The following is a 20,517-nucleotide window of genomic DNA, read 5'->3' as shown; positions in this document are numbered from 1 at the left end:
TTGCACCAGTCGCCTTTGTCTGAACCGCTTTTCCCCAGCACTTTTCCCACGTGCCCGTTTCGGGCTGAAAAGAAGGTCTCAGTTGGCCTCCATTTTATATGTTTAACGTTTGTTTGGCCCAGCGAATCTGTTGTTTGCCTTCCCTGGCCTGGTTTTCTTTGGGTCTCCACATGGAGAGGCAGAGAGAGATATGGTTAAATCAATGTAACGGATTTTCTGGCGTTTAGCCGTGGTCTTTCACTTTCCCAGGAAAAATACTTACAGACTCAGCCAAGCTTAATTGATGCGCTTTTACCTAATGATCGATTTGATTTACAGGGAAATTCGTCGTAATAACCCAAAAATGCTGGCCGTCAAAGCAGATTTATTTCAAATGCTGGCGAAATAAATCCGATCCGATAGCGAAAAATCTTCCAGGCGGCACATCAAAGCAGTTGCCTAGTCAACCAACCAGCCGAAACAAGAAAAAGAAATGAAATCGTTCCACTCCGCTCCCTCCAATAATTTCGAAGGAGACTTTTCCCTTTTCCAACTGTTGCTGCCTTCGTCGTCCTGACTGCCAGATGCAAATGTTTTCGTTTTTTTTCAGGTTTCGAGGATAAAGAAAACCCCAACAAATGTGGGGCTACTTTGTGTCTGATTGTCGATCTGTCTGTGTGCGTGTGTGCGAGTGTATTTGTGGGTTTATTTGCCTGCTTTGTGGATTTATTTTTTGGCGAAAAATAAGATGAAAATATTATGTCACGGCAGCTACCTTTTCCGATAACCATATTTACGCCGCATCCCGGAGGCGTGTCGCCTCGCTTGTGGGCTCCTTTGAAAAGGACAGGCCCAGGCACGCAGACAATGCAAAGTATACTCGTTTATACATGAAATATAGGGTCATGTTTTTGGCCAGCCAACGGCATTATTTATGCCGCCTACCGCCTACGTGCATTGTTTGGCTAATAAAGCAAAAATATAAAAATGCTGAACCCCAAAAGTGAAAACCACGGGCCAGGGAAATTTCGTAAAGAGCGGAAACTATGGCTGTATATGGGGAATGTTTTTCCAGCCAATGTCGGGGGGACTGGCCATTGATATAGGTCCGCCAGTGGCAATCTACAGTGATTGGTGGGCGTTGGCCTTCGCACAAAACGCCTTTTCACACCTAAACGCACTCACACACACAACACAGGCAGAACAACAGCTGTAATAACAGTCCACAGTTGCTGTTCTTGTTGGAGTAATAAAACCCACAATGAAACCATTTTGTATAGGTGCCAAATCGCTGTATTGATCAATGCATATTACACTTTGGAGAGGCATTCCTTGCAGCCGTTTTTGAATCAATTAAAAATCGCTAACTTTTCGTTCAATCATGCTCAATCATAGGCCACGAAATGGCGGCGAAATGACTTCTACCTGGCTGTTAGACTCGTTAAAGAGCCAAAAGTTCTCCTTTGAAAGCGAAAAATGTGACGCTGCGTTGCGCGGCACGCATACTAATGAAGGCCCCGAACCGGAAGTGCGTGTATGTGTATGTGTGAGCACTGACGACATTAGCGCCATTTTGTCGTAATTAATGTGCGCCATATTAGTTGCTATTTGGCCATTTTTCACACACACAAGCACAGGCACTCACAAAACAGTTTTGCGGGGGAAAACTTTTGCAATTTTAGTTGAAGAATTTCGCACAGCTGCCTGTTTCCTGTGGGCGGGGGCGGGGGCGGGTTTCGGGGCGTTTATTTGGAAAAGCTCTATGTGAAAGCTGGCCCCAAAAATAGCTATCTATGTGTGCGTGTGCCGACATTCATCTTGCTACAAAAAGAGCCACACGCGCACATGCTCATAGCATTTTGAGACGAGTTTTTATTGCTGGCATAATTAGCCAACTTAGAGGAGGAGGCGCCTGGCTAAAAGTCAAAGGAATACCCCAGACTGCGGTCGACTGGATGAAATTTCGGCCAGAGTTGCTGTCCTTGAAACGTGTATCTAATTCGAAATATTGGATTCGAAGAGGGGAGGCACCTTCACAAAAAGAAGCGATGATATAAGAGTGATGAGGCCGTGATGAGGGGTTACAGAACAGAAATCACTTATAAACGAAAGTCAAATCAGGGAGGAAAGTACTATTAAGGAAGGTTTTAAAGAAGTTTTTAGCGGCATCTTAGCATAAGGTAGTCAGCTATAATGATCCAAAAGTTAACTTTCCATAGTAATTCCCCTCACAATCACAACTTACTAGACCACCCTCGCCGTTCGTTACTATCTCGTTTAGTTTGCTTTCACCACACTGCCTTTCACAAGGTTAGTTAGCCAGTTAGTCGCTCGTTGGACTCTAGTTTAGCAGCCCTCTCCCTTCTCCGGTTGCGTATATTTAAATGATTTGCTGCTAATGCGTCTGTTTATGTTTTATGTTGATGTTGCCGAGTCTGCGGCTGTTTTCTGTGTGCACGAGCCTATCCTATTTGACTTTATGCAATATTTATTTGCGGCACACACACATTTAAAACACATATACACAGCATACATCACTTACACCGACGCCACAGTGTTTATGTTTGAGCAAACACATAAGCAGCAGAGCGAGCAATACCAACATGGGTCACATGTGCGTGGTGCGCCTTTAATTTCTATGGCCGGAAGTTGACTAGACAGTTGACTGCCTCCTGTGTCTGCCACATCTACAGGAGTATATGTAGTATTTGTGTAAGCTGCTGATTTTTTCTGGTTCATTTTTTCATCTCTGTGAGCTGTGCTTTGGCCTCGATTCGGTTTATCAATATTTGCCAAAGGGCTTTGGGGGTCGCGCAGAGAGGCAAGCGGTGATCTGAGCTAATTGCCACCAAACTGATATTGGATTTGCACTTTTAAGATTCTTAAAGTAAGGCTGGAAATGAGATCCCTATTGATTCCATACTCTCAATCGATTTATGACCACATTTATTGCCATTACTGAAATATGCTGCATCAAAAAATTGGTGACTTTGCCCCACTTGACGCCATAAATCAAGCGGTCTAAAGGGAAAACTACTTAAAGCGCCATTACAACAAATTTAAAGCAATTTGAAACTTAGGCCAGCCGCACACGCCCCCGGAACCGATCCTCCTCCTGCTGCTGCCCTCCATCATTTGGTTTTGAAAGTTGTGCCAAATAAAAAGGCCAACTTGGAGTGGAGAAACCGAAAAAGCAAGGACGGACTGGCAGGACGGACCAGGCAAAAAGAAAACAAATGTTTTGGACACTTTATTATGCGCATTATTCACTGCTACAATGTTTTATCCTTTCTTGTTTTTTTGGTATTTTTTGAGCAGGACTGTTGCTCCCGTTGTGCCGGCGATTTCTAGTCCATTAACTTGACCCAAAGGTCCACTCAACGGGAAGCGCTTTAAGAAATCATTCCGTATAAATGTCAAACCGGGCCCAGGAGGCCCACTTGAAGTGGTCCCGGGCCCAGAGCATTAGCAAAGTATTATGATTTGATAGTAGGGCCAGATCCTTTTGTACCAAGTCATTTGTGCAGCTGAAGGGCTTTTCGGGTCGGCAAATGCAAGCGTAACCCCATTTCCAGCTGAACAAACCGCCGAGGCCTATCATGTGTAAAATTAGCTTATTCCGTTGGATAACCTTGCTCGGCAAGCTACTTATTGCAAGGCAACTTACTTTGGTCCCAGCCGCTGGGCACAGAAATAGATTGCTCGTAGTCCGCCTCGCCCCCCCCGCCTGTGTTGCATAATTCTCGGTGCGCTTAATGCAATTTTTATGTAGCCTGTGCATTAAGTCATAGCCAGGAGCCAGGAGTCCCGAGGAGGACACATTTCTTTTGCCTGTTGGCGCATTAAATTTATATGGGAATTGCTCGGCCCGCCATATGGGACACACCGGAAAAAATGTCGAGGGAAAAAAAGGGAAGACCCTAACAAGCTTTACCTCGACCGCAGTTCCGCCCCATTTTGACTTGCTGCCAAGCATAAATTTTACAAAACTCAACAAATAACCCTTGGGGGGTTGGCAGGGATGAAGGGTTGAGAGGATGCTGAAGCTGAATATGGAAAGGAGCCGGGAGCTGGTTGGGTATCCTGGACATTGCCAGGTTTTTTTTTCCCCGATGCCATCTCCATGCCTTTGCTAAATTTATTTTGTGGGCGTGCAGTTTTCAATTTGGCAGCTGCCCTGGCCCAAAAGTATACGCAGAAAGCCTGCCAAAGGCGTGTGTTCAGCAAAATCAATAAAAACACATTTAAAACCGCACCAGGACACTAACACGACACAGAAACGTGGGTCCTGCTGAATGGGTTTTTGTGTCGAGTCAGCGGAAATGCCAACCGCCGCCGTCCAGTTGAGTCCGGCACAATGCTAATTCAGAGAGCGCGGCAAATCAACACACACACACACACACGATTTTCAGGAGGGAATCACCATGAAGAAGAAGGCTTCTCTTCCAGCATTTCCCTGGAACAAATTACTGCCAGCGGGGCGAAATGTTAGTTCCATCAAGGCAAAGCAGTCCTGGCTTTTCCCACTACCATTCGCTGTTTGCCTAACCCGATTGCATTAGGCTTGCCAGCTCCACTCACAGCTCTGGCCCATACCACAGGGCGTATACGCATTGTCGCGACTTGAGTGGGCGCATATGCACTTTACTCCGGCTGAGTCGCCCACTTTCGATTTACGTGCCTCGCTTTAAAAGTCCTGTGACCCACTTACTCGGGTAGTGACTATTTTAAGGGACATGACATTTTAAATGCATTTTATTTGTGCAAGTTTAGAGCGACTCCTCTCACAGCGACTGACACACAAATAATAAAAGTATTCTGCATTTTATATGCGTTGCAAGCTAAGGGAGGGGGAAAGGGAATGAGTTTGTCAGGTATTTATGTTTGCAATTTAAATGTTTTTCCCCTTTTACATACCGCACAGCCCTGGCTGGCTTTTCATTTCTGCCCATTGACATACTGAAGTATCTGCAGATGCAACGACTCTGCCTTGTTCTTCGCCAAGTTCCACCTGGAGTACTCTCACTCTCTCTTGCATAAATACTTTCGTTTGTCTCCGCCGGATATAGATGCAGATGGGGATGGCGATGGCGATGGCGATGGCGATGCAGTTGGGGATGGGGTTGCGGATGCGGATGCGGATGTGTTGCATAGTTTCGAGTACCATTCAATGGAGTATGCCGAACCACTTCACTTATTTATGCATTCGTGCGCACTTTTTCTCTGCCTCATCCTCTGACGTTGTAGTGCATTTTAATTTCGTTTGCATATGACAGGTAGTGCTCGGCCCATGCCAACGCATCCGCATCCGCATCCGTATCCGCATATCCCAAAGCCCATGGAATGCAGTGAGACTTTCATTCATTTGCCTGACGCTGCTTAAATATGCACGAATCCCAATGCTCAGGCTTACCTGGTCTCCACCCAACCACCCATCCACCCACCCATCCACCCACCTGGCTGCATACAAAATTCATCGAATTCATAAAATGGATTTATGAAGAGCGCTCTCGATTCGCTTGTGTTGGCGTGGCGAAAATTCAAGAGATGCCAAAAACAAATTTTGAGTGGATACATTAAGGCCTTGCAAATTTTGTGTAAGCATTCGAGATGCTTTCGCCCAGCTTGCCTCCATGGCAATGGCAAACATTTAACGTCTGCCGGTGATGGAGAACGCAAACGGTGCCAGCTGCAGCCATTATACTTTCATAAAGTATTGACTCGGACAATCGAAAATCGCTTGGGTCAGAGCAGTTCATTCGCCCATTGATTTATTTTCAGCAAACACACACACACAGGAAAGTTAAATAAGAAGTAATTATATTTGAGGAGGGATACTCAATTACGGAGGAGAAGTGAAAGTTGACTAATTAAATTAAGGGGTTATTGGCTTGCATTAATAAGCAAATAGGCATTTCATTATTTTGAGGGATTTTTGATAACTGATGATAGCTGTTGGGCCTCCAAGTTCTTTAGTAAAATGACCTTTAATTGTTGTTAATATTAAAGAATGTGATGTTTATGACCATTTTTACTTAACATCTAAAGGTCTTTCGAGTGTACATATCACAAAAAAGGCTCTTGAGCATTGGATTTTAAGCACAGGGAGCGCCCTGACTTTTATAACCTTTTTCACAATCTAAGAACCCATCTGGTCAATTATCCATATCGAGGCCCTTGTTGGCCCCAATAAAAATGATACAAATTAATGAAACATAAGTCAAAAGCAGCGCCGAGCAGACATAAAATGCCAATCAAAAGCCTATCTGCGGAACGGAACCAGACAGCCAGCCCGACTGGCCGGCGTTCTCCCCCAAAAATGTTTGTAGTCCCGAGATGTTTGGTGGTTCACCACCCCGTTCTCAGTGCGGGCCAGTTGGCCAGTCCCACTTCAAAAGGCGTCGCAACGTTGCACAGTCAATTTGCGTTCGAGATTTATAACAGTCAGAATGCGCCGTTCTATGGAAACAGTTGACTCGGCACCCGTCAGCCTCCATTTCGTACCGCCAGCCATTTTCAGGAGGGGCAACGTGTCCTTGAATCGTTCGCCCATCGAATCATCAACGGGGCCGCTGGTCTCGCTTTGCCATAAATATTTTTTGCTCGATCAAGTGTACTAATTTAATGTGTTGCCATGGCTATATATGCTATATAGTATATACCGAAATGTATATGTGTGTGTGTGTGTGTGCATGCGAATCGATGAGTCGACTGACTTGACTAAGGACCGCTCCCAGGGTCCTTCCTCCAGCCTCCTGGCGCTATCAACGCTGGCAGGACATTCAAAACAAGATTTATGACAGGCGTGCGCTAACTGGAAGATGGGTAGATGGGTGGCACAGTGGGTGGAAGTCGGGCAGGCGACGGGCTACAATAAAATGAAATCAACGTTACGAAACAAGAGAAATGACAACGTTGCTAAATGGGCTTATCTGAGTAGGAAGCCGGTTGGAAAGAGAGACAGCTCCTCGGACCGTGCAAAGTTTTTCGATTGTCTGCCGAGCTCAACTCTGAACATTTTTCGGTTTGAAAATTTGATTAATGTTTCTCTCCTCTGACTGACGGCTATTAACAAGGAAGGGATATCCCCAGACCAGCGACAGGGACCAGAGATCATGGGGCTCGAGCTGGTAGTGTGTGCAGCAGGTCATGATTTGCCGACTGAGATTTATCTTTTGGGATCCTATTAAATTTCGAGAAAAGCAACAAGCCATCGGGGTCACTTAAAAGTCGATGATGAGTGTTTGCGGCGTGATAGGGGACGAATGTGTTTTGGAATCTCTCAAACATTGTAACTTTATGGGTTTAAGTTTTATATAGATTCTGATGTTTATGAGATATTTTATATAATCGTATATAGAATATAATAATTAATCAGAGCTATAAATGTGACTCCTTGAACTGCAGATAAAGCGCTTATTTATTACCACTACACCTGATACCAGCTTATATTATTTCACCTTTCAGCCGTTTGCATGCCTCAAATTAAACCTTCTTTGGGCATCCTTTTCTTTGTACGCTCTTCTGCTCTTGTGCAGCATCCTTGTATATGCAGGCGTGCGGGGGCGGCAGGTGCAGTTCAAAGCAATTTCATCGCTGAAACAAAAACCCGATCTTCTACGAGCTCTTTTCCCGTGTTAATTATGTGTCCTGTGCAAGTTTCGCCGAGCATTTGTCTTTATTATGGGCTGGGTTGAGCCAGAGCCATAGCCTCAGCCTAAGGAAGGTGCCGCCTGGTGACTACCTGGCAGCAAGGACATCTGTCGCAGCTCCTTGCCAGCCCAAGCCTGTCGCCTTTATTATCATTGTTATGCCCTGCTGCCGCTGCCGTTGATGCTGATGCTGTTGCCTTTGTTTTTCTGCACTGACATTCGGGGCGGTACAATGGCAAGGGGAATGCGGCGAGTGCCGGGAGCATAAGCCCGGTAAGCTCAGTGGAATGGAGAGCCAACAATACATCATGTATGCAAAATGATGTATGCATGTAAATGACGACGCCGACGACGACGACGACGACGACGAGTAGTACGACGCACAAGTGTTGCGAATTAGGCCAAGGAGAAGCATTAATAAACGCATTTAGTGGGCGCTGGCGTACGCGTCGTATGCGCAATGCCAAAGAAAAGGCAACATAGTCATGGGCCCAGGCAATGGAGGTGAAGAGTAAGCTTAGATAATCGCAGGAACGAGAACGACTATAAGAACAAGAACAAGAACAAGAACAAGAACAAGAACAAGATGATGATGATGATATAGACGACACATGCAGGCTTATAATTTGCACGTGGCAGTTTCCTCATCCTCCTGCTTTATTTTTCCCACTCTTTCTCGCTGTGTAAAAGTGTGTGTGTGTGTGTGTGTGCTTATTGTGTCACTGAGCTTGACATACTTTCCACTTAGGCAGCCCCCACTTTTATTTTTCCCCTTGCAAGTTTATCATTTGCAGCCTTAGTTATGCATAGTGTTGAGCACACACACACACACACACATGGCCAACTCATCATTGTCGTCTCTCAAGTTGCTTGCTCAGTTTTCTCCAGCGACTTGAGCCCTGGAATCGTGCTGAGGCGACATTAGTCGTAATATGTCAGCCTGTTACTTTTACCCGCCTAGTTTTAAGTCTGCTATCTATCTTAAAAACGGAAAGGGGGAAATAGGGCGGGGAAAAGGGCTGAAGGAAGTGGAAAAGTCGGGCGATGCGGTCTCTTGTGTTTGCCCACATTTCAGTGCATATCTTAGGGCGCACTGCAAGTAGTTCATCGCTGACAGGCGGCATCTCCTTTCAGGTCCTTTCAGAGTTCTTCCGCAAAACCATTATAATTAACGCCATTCCCACAACGTACATCACTCCCCCTCCCAGAGTCCATGCAGCCCTCCATTCAGCCACGCATAATTAACGTATAAATTACTTATAGTGTGACGTTAATAATCCGGGCGTTAATAGATTTTTCCTCTGTTTTTCCGGCCCATTTCCATTTGTTTATTCTGGCTAACGCACACGCAGGCGGCGGCCAGCTGTGGCTAAAACGGAACTTCCCTTCCCCCAACCGATTCTATGGCCTAAATTATCGATAATCAATGAATTTGGCCTTTTATTGTGTTTTCCCACTCGCTTTCAGTGCTTCGGTGTTTTGTTTATGTGTGTGTGTGTGTGTGTGTGGTAAAATAATTGTTTATCGAAATAATGGTAGCATTAATTTCCGCTTTATTGCATTTGGCTTTTTGTGTTTATACTGGTGGTAGTACCTGAGACTATGTTTTATTCGTTCCCCCGAAAACATAACTCTACTTAAGTGGTAGGATAATTAAATATTCAAGAGTCCCAAAAGGCAGTTCGGTGCCCTTTCAAGCTCTTTATTAAAACCCAACGCCCACACACACACACGCATGCAGACTCATTAAAAATCCTCACTCAAAAGTCATGTTGTGCTGTGCCCTGTCAAACATTTTGTAAGCAATTTAAGTGCAAAATCATGCGACAAACTATAAACCAACAAGCCGCAGACCCTCCTTCTCCGCCTCCCGAAAAACTCAATGGAGTGGGCGTGTCCCACAACTAATGAGACCCACAGAAAGGGGAGTTCTGGCATCTCTGTCTAGCTCTTTTAGCCATTGTTGTTTGGCCGTAAGGCATTTGAAAAGCAAACAAATAGACATTAAAAAAGGCAAAACCAACAGCAATAATCAGTTTAGAGAGGGTCTAGCAGTCTAGTATTCCCCCCTCTCTTACTATTTCTGAACCGAACTGAACTGAAACCCTCGACAAATGGCACAAAACTGTAGAGGTTGACGTTTAATTTGCCACTTTTATTAACAGCGCTCATATTAGGGACTCATTTATCAGGTCTGTTGTTGTTATTGTTGTTATTGTTGCTGTTATACCAACAAAAAACAAAATGAAGCACTGGACGGAGAATCAGGGGATTATACCCTCCGCCAACAGACATGACACAGTGTAACAGTTGTGGGAATTATTTAATTTAGACGGCGCAGTGCCCAGACCCTCTGCATTGCTCTTGGAAATAGGAGGTGGAACGGCACAGTGGCATAAATTGGCTGAATTTTGAGTAAAATTTAAAGCTTCTCAGTTAAAGTTCTTTAAATGCAGAAACTTAAAATGCATCCTTACCTATAAAGTTAACTAGTCAGCCAGTTTTAGATGCTTTTTCCAGGTATCCATCTCCTCCTGTCTGACAACCAATCGAAATGCCAGTGTTTTGCCGCTTTTACAACCATTGTACACGGACTCCCAGAACTGGGAGCTCCCATTTAACTGGCAAGTTGTTTTTGCACTCTCATGATGCCGCTGCCGCAGACAAGGACTAGGAGGAGGACCTCGAACAGGACCAGGAAGAGGAACTGAAACAGAACCAGGAACAGGAACAGGCTCTGGCACAGACCAACTCCTAAGCTATTGCTCAGAGCCCGAGCTCGGGCCAAATTAATGACAATGACTCTGAGCACTGGTGGCCTGGCGGAGTGGGATGTCGGCATCCATGTACCCACTGATTGTTCGGAGGGTTCTCCCCTCAAGAGCTCGGTTGCTTTTGCTACTTTTTCAGTGTTTTGTCTGCATTTGCACTGACACATGACAGAGCGTTTCATTTGTTGTTCGGCACACTGGCGTTGGCGTTGGATAAGCGAGCTATGGACCATGACTCGGCTCCTATGCCTGGCAAGGATTAAAGACAGTGCGAAAGGGGTTCAGCAGCATTGCATTGCAGAAACTCAAGGGTTTAAGCAAGGGCAAGTTATGAAGTGTCAGGTTCACCTATTCAATGGTTAATTGAGAGGAAGGTGGGTCGGCCCAGTCATTTAGCTACTTATTAACCTACACGAAACGATTTGGCTGCCAAGACAGGCTAGCGGCTTAAACGCGGTTAACGCTTCACTTATGAGCGAATGTAATTGGCAATCCGCTCACGTTCCTGATACCGTATCCACGGACTGCCATTCATCATGGCGCAAAGAGAGTAGGCGGCTGGCTAATTTGCCGACTGGCCTACATAAATGGTTAGTGGTTGCAACGTGGTGGTGCATAGAGCCGCTAATGCAATGAGCATGCCAATTGGCTGTGGCTCTGCTGCTAATCAGCATTAAGCTGCGCCACATGTCGAACACGACTGACAATGTGCCAAGTTGTAGCTCCTTATCCGAATTACATTTCGAAATTAAAATTAAAAAACACTCAACTGCGTATCGAATCGGTTCATTGGCCAAATATTTGCCGCTTGCCAACAGACGCATCATCAAAATGTTTTTCTTGCCGTATTTATGGCTGTGCAATGTAACAAACACATCATAAATGGGGCACAACACATACTTAATGAAATATTTATGTGCCTGCCGTGCGTGTGCGCCTGTGTGTGTGTGCGAAACGGGCACATATTTGCCATACATTACGCACACATTACGGTCTGTTGTATTTGTATTTGTGTTTATTTTACTCGGAGCAGCAGGGATATGAACTTTTTGTCCTCGCTGGGCGCCAAAAAAAAAACAGAAATGAAACAAAAGATGCTGAGGGAAAAACGTATAGCATACTTTGCTGCGCACTTTGAGCCCGGAGGCTACTGCTCTCTACGGTTTCATATTTTTTAATATATTAGCTAGCAAAATATCATATTATATATTTCTTTTTTGTTATATATATATGTTATAGAGGGCAAGATGTATGCGCAACGTCTGCCTTTAAATGGGCATGTAAATTTTATTTGTTTTTTACGAGCGCATAAATCAAAGAAAATTGTTTTTTATACAAAAAGTATGTGTGTGTGTTGCCCCTTTCAATGGCCGGACATTTTATGTATTTCATGCGGTCGCCGACCCTTTTCTGCAGGCATTTGGAACTCCAACTCAAACTCAAATCCCTGCCCAATCTGTCCAGAAGTTCTAACAAAAAATCCAGCAGCTGTCCAACTTTGTATGCATCGAATCCACCTACGATCAACTGCAGTCGATAGAAATCCAATCAATAGACGAGTGTAGAACAAACGCCTTCGGGCAATTCCCATTTGTGACCCTACGCATCTGGTTGCCTTCCCTTGCGTGGCCCCATTTTGATTTTTCTTCTTTGTTTTCCCAAAAATTGATTTCATTAATTTCTAATGCCATCTGAAAATATACAAGGAGCAACAGCCGCGGGTCATTTGTACAATGGGAGAGGAAGTGAGCCAGCTATACATCAATGGAAAGTAAAAAACACACAAAGCAGGGAAATATATATAATTTCACAAAAAGCGAGGGAGAAACGACGTACTCAACAAATTATATGAACAGCGAAATGAGCAAAAAATAAATATAAAAGGAAATCAGAAGCTTATGGAAAAAAGATATTAAAAACTTAATTTTGCAGATAGCAAATAAGGAATACCCTGTAAATAAAGTTAGTTAAATGCATTTTTTATTATTTTTTATGATTAAAGAAAATAAATGGTAATTAATTCAAAGGAATTAACCTAATAAAATGATAAATTATTAATGACAAACATTAAAAGGATTTTTATTGCAGTTTCCCTTTCAAACTAAAAACATACATAAAAAATAAAGCAAATAAGATAAAAATACATAAAATTAAGATACCCTTGTTGAAAATTTCATTAGTAAATTCCGTGTGCAGCAATTAGGGGAAAATTCTCTTGGGGTTTCCGAATTATCCTTGTTTCTGCCATCTTTCCCTTTTTCCGTTTAAGCAAATTCATTTAGTCCTGTATTTTTTCATAAAGTTACTGCAGATACTTGAAGGCAATTTCCATTTGTTCTCTGCAACGTTTTCATTATATAATTATTTCCACATGCTCACGTCTGCACATCGAATTACATTCTTTTTTATCAGATTCACCTTTTTTTTTCAAAGAAAAAGTAAAGCAGGGAAACTAAAACTAAACCTTGGCTAAGCATTTGTCGAGTCAGCAACGCATTACCCGATCCCACTTTCAGATAAAAGTAAAAGCAGCGACACGTAAACGGTCATGCCAATCCACACACACACACATACATATATATATATCTACAGATATAGAAAACTCACACAGATTCGCACACAATCACTCTAATACACGCAACGTGTTGGCACCCCTTTCTTATGCAACAATTTTCGAACGTTAGCTGAAATCACAGACTTTCCGACTCCCAGACGGGCACAAAGAGCCGGCATAATGGCCCCGGCGGATAGAATGGGATCAGGATCAGGCCAACCCGCATAAAAGGCTCCTCTCCAAATGCAGGCGGCCCTTTTAAGTATCTATAAAATGAAAATGTTTATAGAAAAAGTGCTCAAGTGACTTGATTTGTGCATTAAAGATATGTGTGTTGGTGTGTCTATAGGTTCCACCACCTGACACGGAGTATTTCAGTATTTCCTCAGCCATAAAATGCAAGAGATATCGCTAAGCCCGGTGCCACGTGCTTGTATCTCGCAGATACTTATGGTCTGTGGCAGGCATAATGTGGATGCGAAAAGGGTAGACCAGTATAGCTTCAGCACACCAAACACACACAACACACACACACACACACAATGGCCACTAAAATTCGGCCGTTAAGAATCTTTTAAGGGGCAACGGGACAGGAAGTGAAAGTTTTCCGTAGTCAGTCAGTCTGTTACCCAGCCATTTACTGCATTTTTATGTGACCAGAAGGCGGAACGGGCCAGGCATATGTAGATTGGCCCTGGCCATTGATGGGTTATGTAAGGGCCTGTTGTGCGGCCAACTTCCATTCGATATACTCATATATGTATATGGGATGTAAAATGAAGAGAACTCTCTAAAAGTTGTTAAACAAAAATGATTCACTTCATTCGTTTTATGGATTCCTGCTCAGTGCGGTAACAAGCTGCAGATTTAAATTATAGATTTAACTATTTTATTGATATGCTAAAAGGTAAATCAGTTAAGTATTATATTTTGTGTTATATTTATAAAAAGAAAGTTTAATCCTTTAGTAAACAACTCCTTTAGCTTGTAAAGTAAAAACCATTTCAGGTTTCCTTTAAGGCGACAGCCATTTCCGTAATCTCATTGCTTTCCACTCTTGCTAATAGGATAAAAATTAAATTTAATATAAAATTCATTTGGCGAAATCAAGGAGAGCGAAACAAAACGATTGCTTGTTACATTTTCGGACTGGCCGAGCACTTTCAATAATTGCCACTTTGGCGCACATTAAAGTCAACTTATGCCGAGAATTGACTGCTGCAACAGCCGAGGCCTATCCACCCCTCTCTCACTCTCGCTCTCTGATGGCCTTCTCGAGTCATCTCTTTCGCTCATCTGGCCCCACCTAGAACGCATAATCATTATCGTTACAGTTTATTGCACATTAAAACTGCGCCGCTGCCCCTGTCGCCCTTTGTGCCGCCCTTATGCCACTTTCTCTGGGCCAAACACTTGGCATTACATAAAGCAAATGGCCATAAAACGGAACTGGGAACAGGGAACATGGCCGAAAAGGAACAAGAAGTAACAAGAAGGAATACAGACTTGACCGACTCGTAATTGTCACCCTCAGCGCCTTTTGTTGAAATTTACACATGAATAGTTGCCGGACCTCCTGCCAGTTGGGAATTTAATTTAATTGTGACTGAAGTTTGCCTCCATTTTGATCACTCTCTCGGACTCTCGATTCGCTTCAATGGTATTTGAAATTTTTATTTGATTTTTATTTAATTTTTAAGTACTCTGCCCTAAACGATGCAATTAACATGCTTCAAAATAATTTGCAGTTAGCTAAGTTTACGAGTAATCGAAAACCCTTTCTTTGGGTGCAGAATGAACCTCTTACCGAAACCCCAAATCTAATAAAAACGGGGTTAAAGCTGTCACGCTTATTTTATTTGATAGCCCCATGATTTTAGCAAATTATGCAAATGTTTGCACTTATTTGAAACAACATTTTTGTTACTCATATTGAGTCGCACTCGTTCGCCGTTTCCTTGGTCTCTTGCAAATATTGACAAGAGTTTTATTTAAATTTGGCTGCCAATTTCTTGGCAGGAGTTTCCGGCAATGTCACTGCGCCCTGTTCGGCCCCTTGATTTCGCCTTCAACTCCCCCTCTCTCTCCACAGCTGCCACGTTCTGCGCATATTTTTGCCAAATCAGCAAATGTTGCCGTTGTCAACTGAGTTGGCCCCTGCCATGTCTCGATTCGCAGATTCCATTCCATTTTTTTCTTTCAACCCACAGCCAAGCCATCTTCTTCTCTTCCGTCGCCAGTGGAGCCGAGCGGAGCAAATGCCACTAATATGAAAGCAAATTTGCATAATAATTTTTGCCAGATTCTTTTGCTAGCTGGCTGCCGTCATATTTAAGTTTGAATTCCTTTAGTTTGCCGTTTGAATATTCCGACTTCTGCTCTTTAATGCTGGAACACGCTTGTTTCTGCTGCGGTCAAACTACTTTGCCACTGCTTATTAAATTAATTGAATTTAATGGTATTTAATAGGAAAATTAATTAAACTGCTTTATTTATTATGGCACATTAAATGGTTTTTTTTTTGTCTTCATTTTCATCCACAAAGTGGTGAGTTTTTCTGTGTGAAATTTGGCCTGCAGCTGGGGCTTTAAATGTCAACTGTCGGGGGAAAAAAACATTTTCTTCTATTCACTCGGCTTTTGTAATATGAGAGTTTGGAAATTACAAAAAAAAGCTGCCTTTATAATTCAATACACAAATATGGTTTCCATAAAAAACATTTTCGTTTAAATCATTCAATAATTGGTTTAAAATTAAAGCCCCTCTGGTGAATTATGGTCAACGTGATTATTGCCAACTACAAACAGGCAGAAAGAGTTGGCTTTAACATAAAGTATTTAAGTGCAAGTCACACCCATGTTGAAGTTCATTTATTTGCACACCTTCCGCCTGCTTGCTTGGGGGCCATAAAAATAATTGGCAATAAATGCGCTAAGAGTCAAAACAAAATGCCAATTGTCGGGGACCAAGAAGCCAACAAGTTCCGCAAAAACGGAAACCGGCAAGGAATAAGAAATCAACACATTGCTTTTAATTAATGGAAGTTGCAGATGGAACCCACACACGCAGGCAGGCGGGCAGGCCGTTACCGCTGGCATTTTACGACTTTCCGCCGCCCAGCATCTTGAAAAGCCATCAAAAGGGGCGGCGAATGTGATAGGGGATGGAGGAGGGAAAAGTCACCGTGTCGCTTGTCAGTTTCAAGTGCGTTGAGTTATAATTTTATGTGCGATTAATTTGCCACAGCATACACACACATTTTTAATGCGTTTCCTCGTGCGTGTGTGTGTGTGTACGTGGACCAGCTAATGAGCCAGGTTTTTTCTTTTCTCTGCTAACTGCTTACTCCTGAATATTGGTGGGCCACTAAAAATTGTTTAGCCAAAACCATTTTAATGGCCACCGTGTTGTGGCAATAAATGTTGATGGCCTTTTTATAGTTTTAGGGAAGGCAAAAAAAAAGCGTTTCGTTCAGCGCAATCAAAGTGGAGCAACTTTTCTGCAACTACGTTGCAATTCATTTGAACACTTTGCATTATTCAAGCCCGTGGCCCGAAAACAAATCGAAAACAAGTGGACAAACGTGGCCAAAATGGCAAATATCGACGCCGAGCCACGCACATAGCATTTTGGCCAATTTTACGATTGATTTTTGTTGCGGTGGATGGGGCAGAGAGAGGGGAAACTGCGTTCCGTTCCAGCGAAAATCTCTAATTAGCTAATTGCTATAATTAAATGTTTTGCCAATGTTGGCATTTCGTTTAACTCGGCACAAGGATAATGTAAATTCTGAGAGCTGCCCTCGCTGGGCGGGCGAGCTGGCGCGCGGGCGACGTCATCATCGTTACCATCATTGGCATTGTTATTATTGCGGTTGCCCTGGTTCTTCGACAGCGCTCTCCCTCCGTAATGGCAAATCGAACATATTTGCATATGAAATGAGCGAAAAATCGAAACATGGCGGCAGCCTGGCCCGGGCCATGTCGATTCCAGGCGAAAAGAACTGGGGAGCCCGGCGATTTCCGGCTTAGACAACATCACATTTTAAACGACTCTGTGGGGGTGACTTCATACCGTCGACTTTGTTATGCAGAATCGAAACTCAGGCGGCAAAAACCATTTATAATCATTATAAATTATGCATTGCATTATCGCTGTCGACCCGCAATGACTCGCCTGGCCTGGCTTTTTACCCCAGCTGATTAGCAACTAATTCCACAGGGGCCACGCTGCGTATGAGCAATGTGCACAGCCTGCAGTTGACTGAACTGTGAGTTGGGTCCACAATTTAAAACATCTCTTGCAGGCCGCAAGACCAGTAAGCCCTGGTGGCTGGTGGAGGGAATATTTTTGGACAAAACTGTAATAACTTTGTTTGGGCCACGCGAAAATGCCGAGCCTACGAAATGCAAATGAGTTAACAAGTGAATTTAAATGAGATACAAACAACAGCGGAATTCCGTGACGAGGGACCAACCAAAATAGAGCTTTTGGACAGACGAAAAAGGGCTAAAAAAAACTTTTCGGCAAGAAAATTCTCTGGGAATTTTGAACGGAGAGAAATTAGACAGGCTCTGGCCCAATCTTATAAAATTTAAATTAAAATCAGACCAAAATACGTAAAGAGAACGGAATCCGGTTGTTTCCGGGACCGGATCTGAAATAAGCTCGAGCTGGCGAAGAGTCCCGAAATTAATGTCAACTTCAAACAGTAATCTCTCTCTTTCTCTGTTTCTCCGTTTTGGCCTTTAAACAAAGGCGGCGAAATATGAGCGAACAAAGCAACTGCGAATAATGAAAAGGCAAACGAATCTTAAGTGCAGGCCAAAAATAACACAAATAAATGCCGAGCTAAAGGGAAATTGTTAAGAGCAAGGACTCGGAAAATAAGCCAAGCCAAAGGACATAACTCAAAAAATGGCTGCAAAAGTAACATACAAAAAGCAAAGTGAAAAACGAAAAAAAGAAAAGCCAGCAAAATAAAGGAAGGCGGCGAAATGAGGAAGAACAGTCCCGTCTTGAAAGCCGGGCGAAATTAGCATAAAAAAAGGATTTGCTCGCTAATTTCACTTTAATGTGAGAGGACGAAGGACGAAAAGGCGCAGGACAGCTATGAAGACGTCGCGCCCATTACGTCACTTTTATCTTGTCACCCACTCCCTCTCCACCTCTCCACCTCACCATTCTCCATTCTCCACTGCCTTTGAACTCCAAGTCTTTTCGCTTTTATTTATAGCATTATTAGTTGGGCCAAGCGAGAGATCGCAGCATGCTCCCCGCAACTTGGCTTTTCGGGGGGTCCCCGGCCCAATAACAAAGTGCTAATGCCCTCGGCTAATTATACATCATTTGTTAGCCATTTTTTTCTTGCAGCCACTTCCCTGCAGCTCCGGCTGATTCTTTCCTGTTCCGGCTTGGGTACACAAAAAAATCTTTCACTAAATTACATTTTTTATTCCTTCTGAGGAAAACTTTCTTTGAGAATATATTTATTATTATTTCAAGTATTAAAGAATATGAAACTATGTTAGGATATATTTTTAATCCAATTCTTTTAATTCCTTTCAAACCAGGAAGATAGATCAAAGTGTAATAATATTTAAAGCCCAAAATATCCTTAATTTTTTCCTGTACATGTGCCTGTGACACCATCTAATCATTCACTTTTTGTTTTTACAGGACCCCCTGTCCTATCCGAGTCCATAATGGGAACGGTTGGCCGCCTGCCCTGCAACGTCACACCGCCCATATACGAGGATCGAGTGGCGCTGGTCATCTGGTACAAAGTTGGCCTGAAGACGCCCATTTACAGGTGAGTGGCGAATGCTTTTCAATCAAGTGAATGCAGAAATTCAAAAGAGGCCGAGGCTGAAGTTTGAGTGACACGTATTTCTTTTTTTTTTCGGAGGTGCTTTTAAATCTTTAAGCCCCCGTGTCAAATGCAGAACCACAGGCCGCAGCCCCACCTGACCGCAAACATTTCAACCACACACACTCAGACAGACACGTTGGCACGCACGGGTCCATAAATAAACAAAATTGATTACCGCAGACAACTTTTGACGCACTCAACCCGCTCGCCACTCAGCCAACAACACAAACAAACACGCTCGACAGATGAGGCGGCGGGAAATTGGATCGGAAAACGGGGCGAGAAGGTGCGGCATGGCGGAAAAGTGGAAAACGGAGACCTGCACATGTCAGTTGCCGTATTTGCGGGAGAATTTTCATTCTGATTTAATGGCGGCTAATTAGGCTTTTTTTTTGTTGCTGTTGTTGTTGCTGTTTGGGAGTTCGTCCATCGGCCTGCAGACTTGAAATTAGCATAACTAGAAAATTATACACAGTTGAAGCTCTGAGGGAATATCACCCGAAAATCTAGCTAACTTTCCCGACAATCCCAGCTCGCTGCAAGGTTACATTGGGTAGGGAAAACTTTTTCAATTATTCAAGTCTAACATAATGTCGCAGTGGTTGCTCGGCAGCTTCTATTTAGTATCTTGTATCTAGCAGATATACACGACTACATCAAAGGCGTGAAACTTTAATTGGATTTATCCGACTTGGCCGCATGTGAGTCAGCCAGGGTGTGCCGGTTTGCTCTGGTGATTAGCTGATTGCCAGGGAGCAAGGCAGCCAGTCAGCCATCCAGCCATCCAGCCATCCAGCTAGCTGGCCATTGACATGCGGCCAAAACTAATTGAACTTCGGGCACTTCAAGGACTTGCAAATGACTCGAGCGAAAGTAGTAATTAGCGTTGCATAACGACCGGTGAAAAAGAAAGGAAAGGGCACCACCAACGAGCTGAGCTCAACTCTTGTTTGTAATTAAAAACCACTCAGCAAGTAAATTAATCATAAAAAGAAACCTCTGGACCAGCTCGGACTGGCCAGTGCAAAAAGCCACGCCCAGAATGGTGAAAATTTAATTTTCACCCGCCCACCGACCGACAGCTCAATTCCGAAATCCATTGAGTTTTTATTGCCCGGCTGACATGTGATGCTTCAGAGTCAGGTTTTCCAGCAGCAACCTCATTATCCGGACTTTTCCGTTCGAGTGTGCCATGTGTTGCGAGCAAATCAAAATTGAAATGCAATAAAACACAGGCTAGCAATTCGAGGAGCTGTCGAAGGATGACGGGCAACGTAAGACATATGGAGATGCAGTTAAGATCGACTCATGCGCAAAGCGAATTTATGGCGACTTTGTCAAGGAGAAAAATATCTACTTTTCAGCCCAAACAAACGATGCTTGTCGATCTAATTTAAATGCCAATTGAGTTCGTAACTCGAAAGCCTTTGGGCCGAGCTATACATTCGAAACTCATAAGTTCTAGCCTATCAATGGGAAAAAGCACTCAAATCCTGGTTACAAAGTTCTCCCCCTCGGGCAAGGATTACTTAGGATCTCAATTAAAAACGCCTTCGTCCCACTTAAAGGCACGCTAAAATAGAATATTACCCCGAAACGTGCATAATTAACTATGTGTTTTTCCAGAACTCGGACTAAAAATGCCGAGAGGGAGAGCTGCTTTAAACCCAATTAACTTCGCCACTCGGC

The 20,517-nt window shown here is 43.5% G+C and overlaps 1 protein-coding gene across 6 annotated transcripts in view; it reads left to right on the top strand.

The window, feature by feature from the left end:
- The window catches only part of LOC108109202 (nephrin), a 56,550-nt gene that overhangs the window by 18,121 nt on the left and 17,912 nt on the right, over positions 1-20,517 (top strand). For all 6 annotated transcript variants that reach the window (XM_017217640.2, XM_017217639.2, XM_017217641.2 and 3 more), the window contains one exon: positions 18,636-18,768. In XM_017217640.2, coding sequence (XP_017073129.1) covers positions 18,636-18,768 — 133 coding nt within the window. The remainder of the gene's footprint in view (positions 1-18,635; positions 18,769-20,517) is intronic.

Source organism: Drosophila eugracilis, unplaced genomic scaffold, assembly GCF_018153835.1.
Source record: "Drosophila eugracilis isolate 14026-0451.02 unplaced genomic scaffold, ASM1815383v1 contig_1765, whole genome shotgun sequence".
In the NCBI taxonomy this organism is placed as follows: Eukaryota; Metazoa; Arthropoda; class Insecta; order Diptera; family Drosophilidae; genus Drosophila; species Drosophila eugracilis.
The sequence above is the reverse complement of the archived record's forward strand: the minus strand, read 5'-3'. Positions and strand labels throughout refer to the sequence as shown.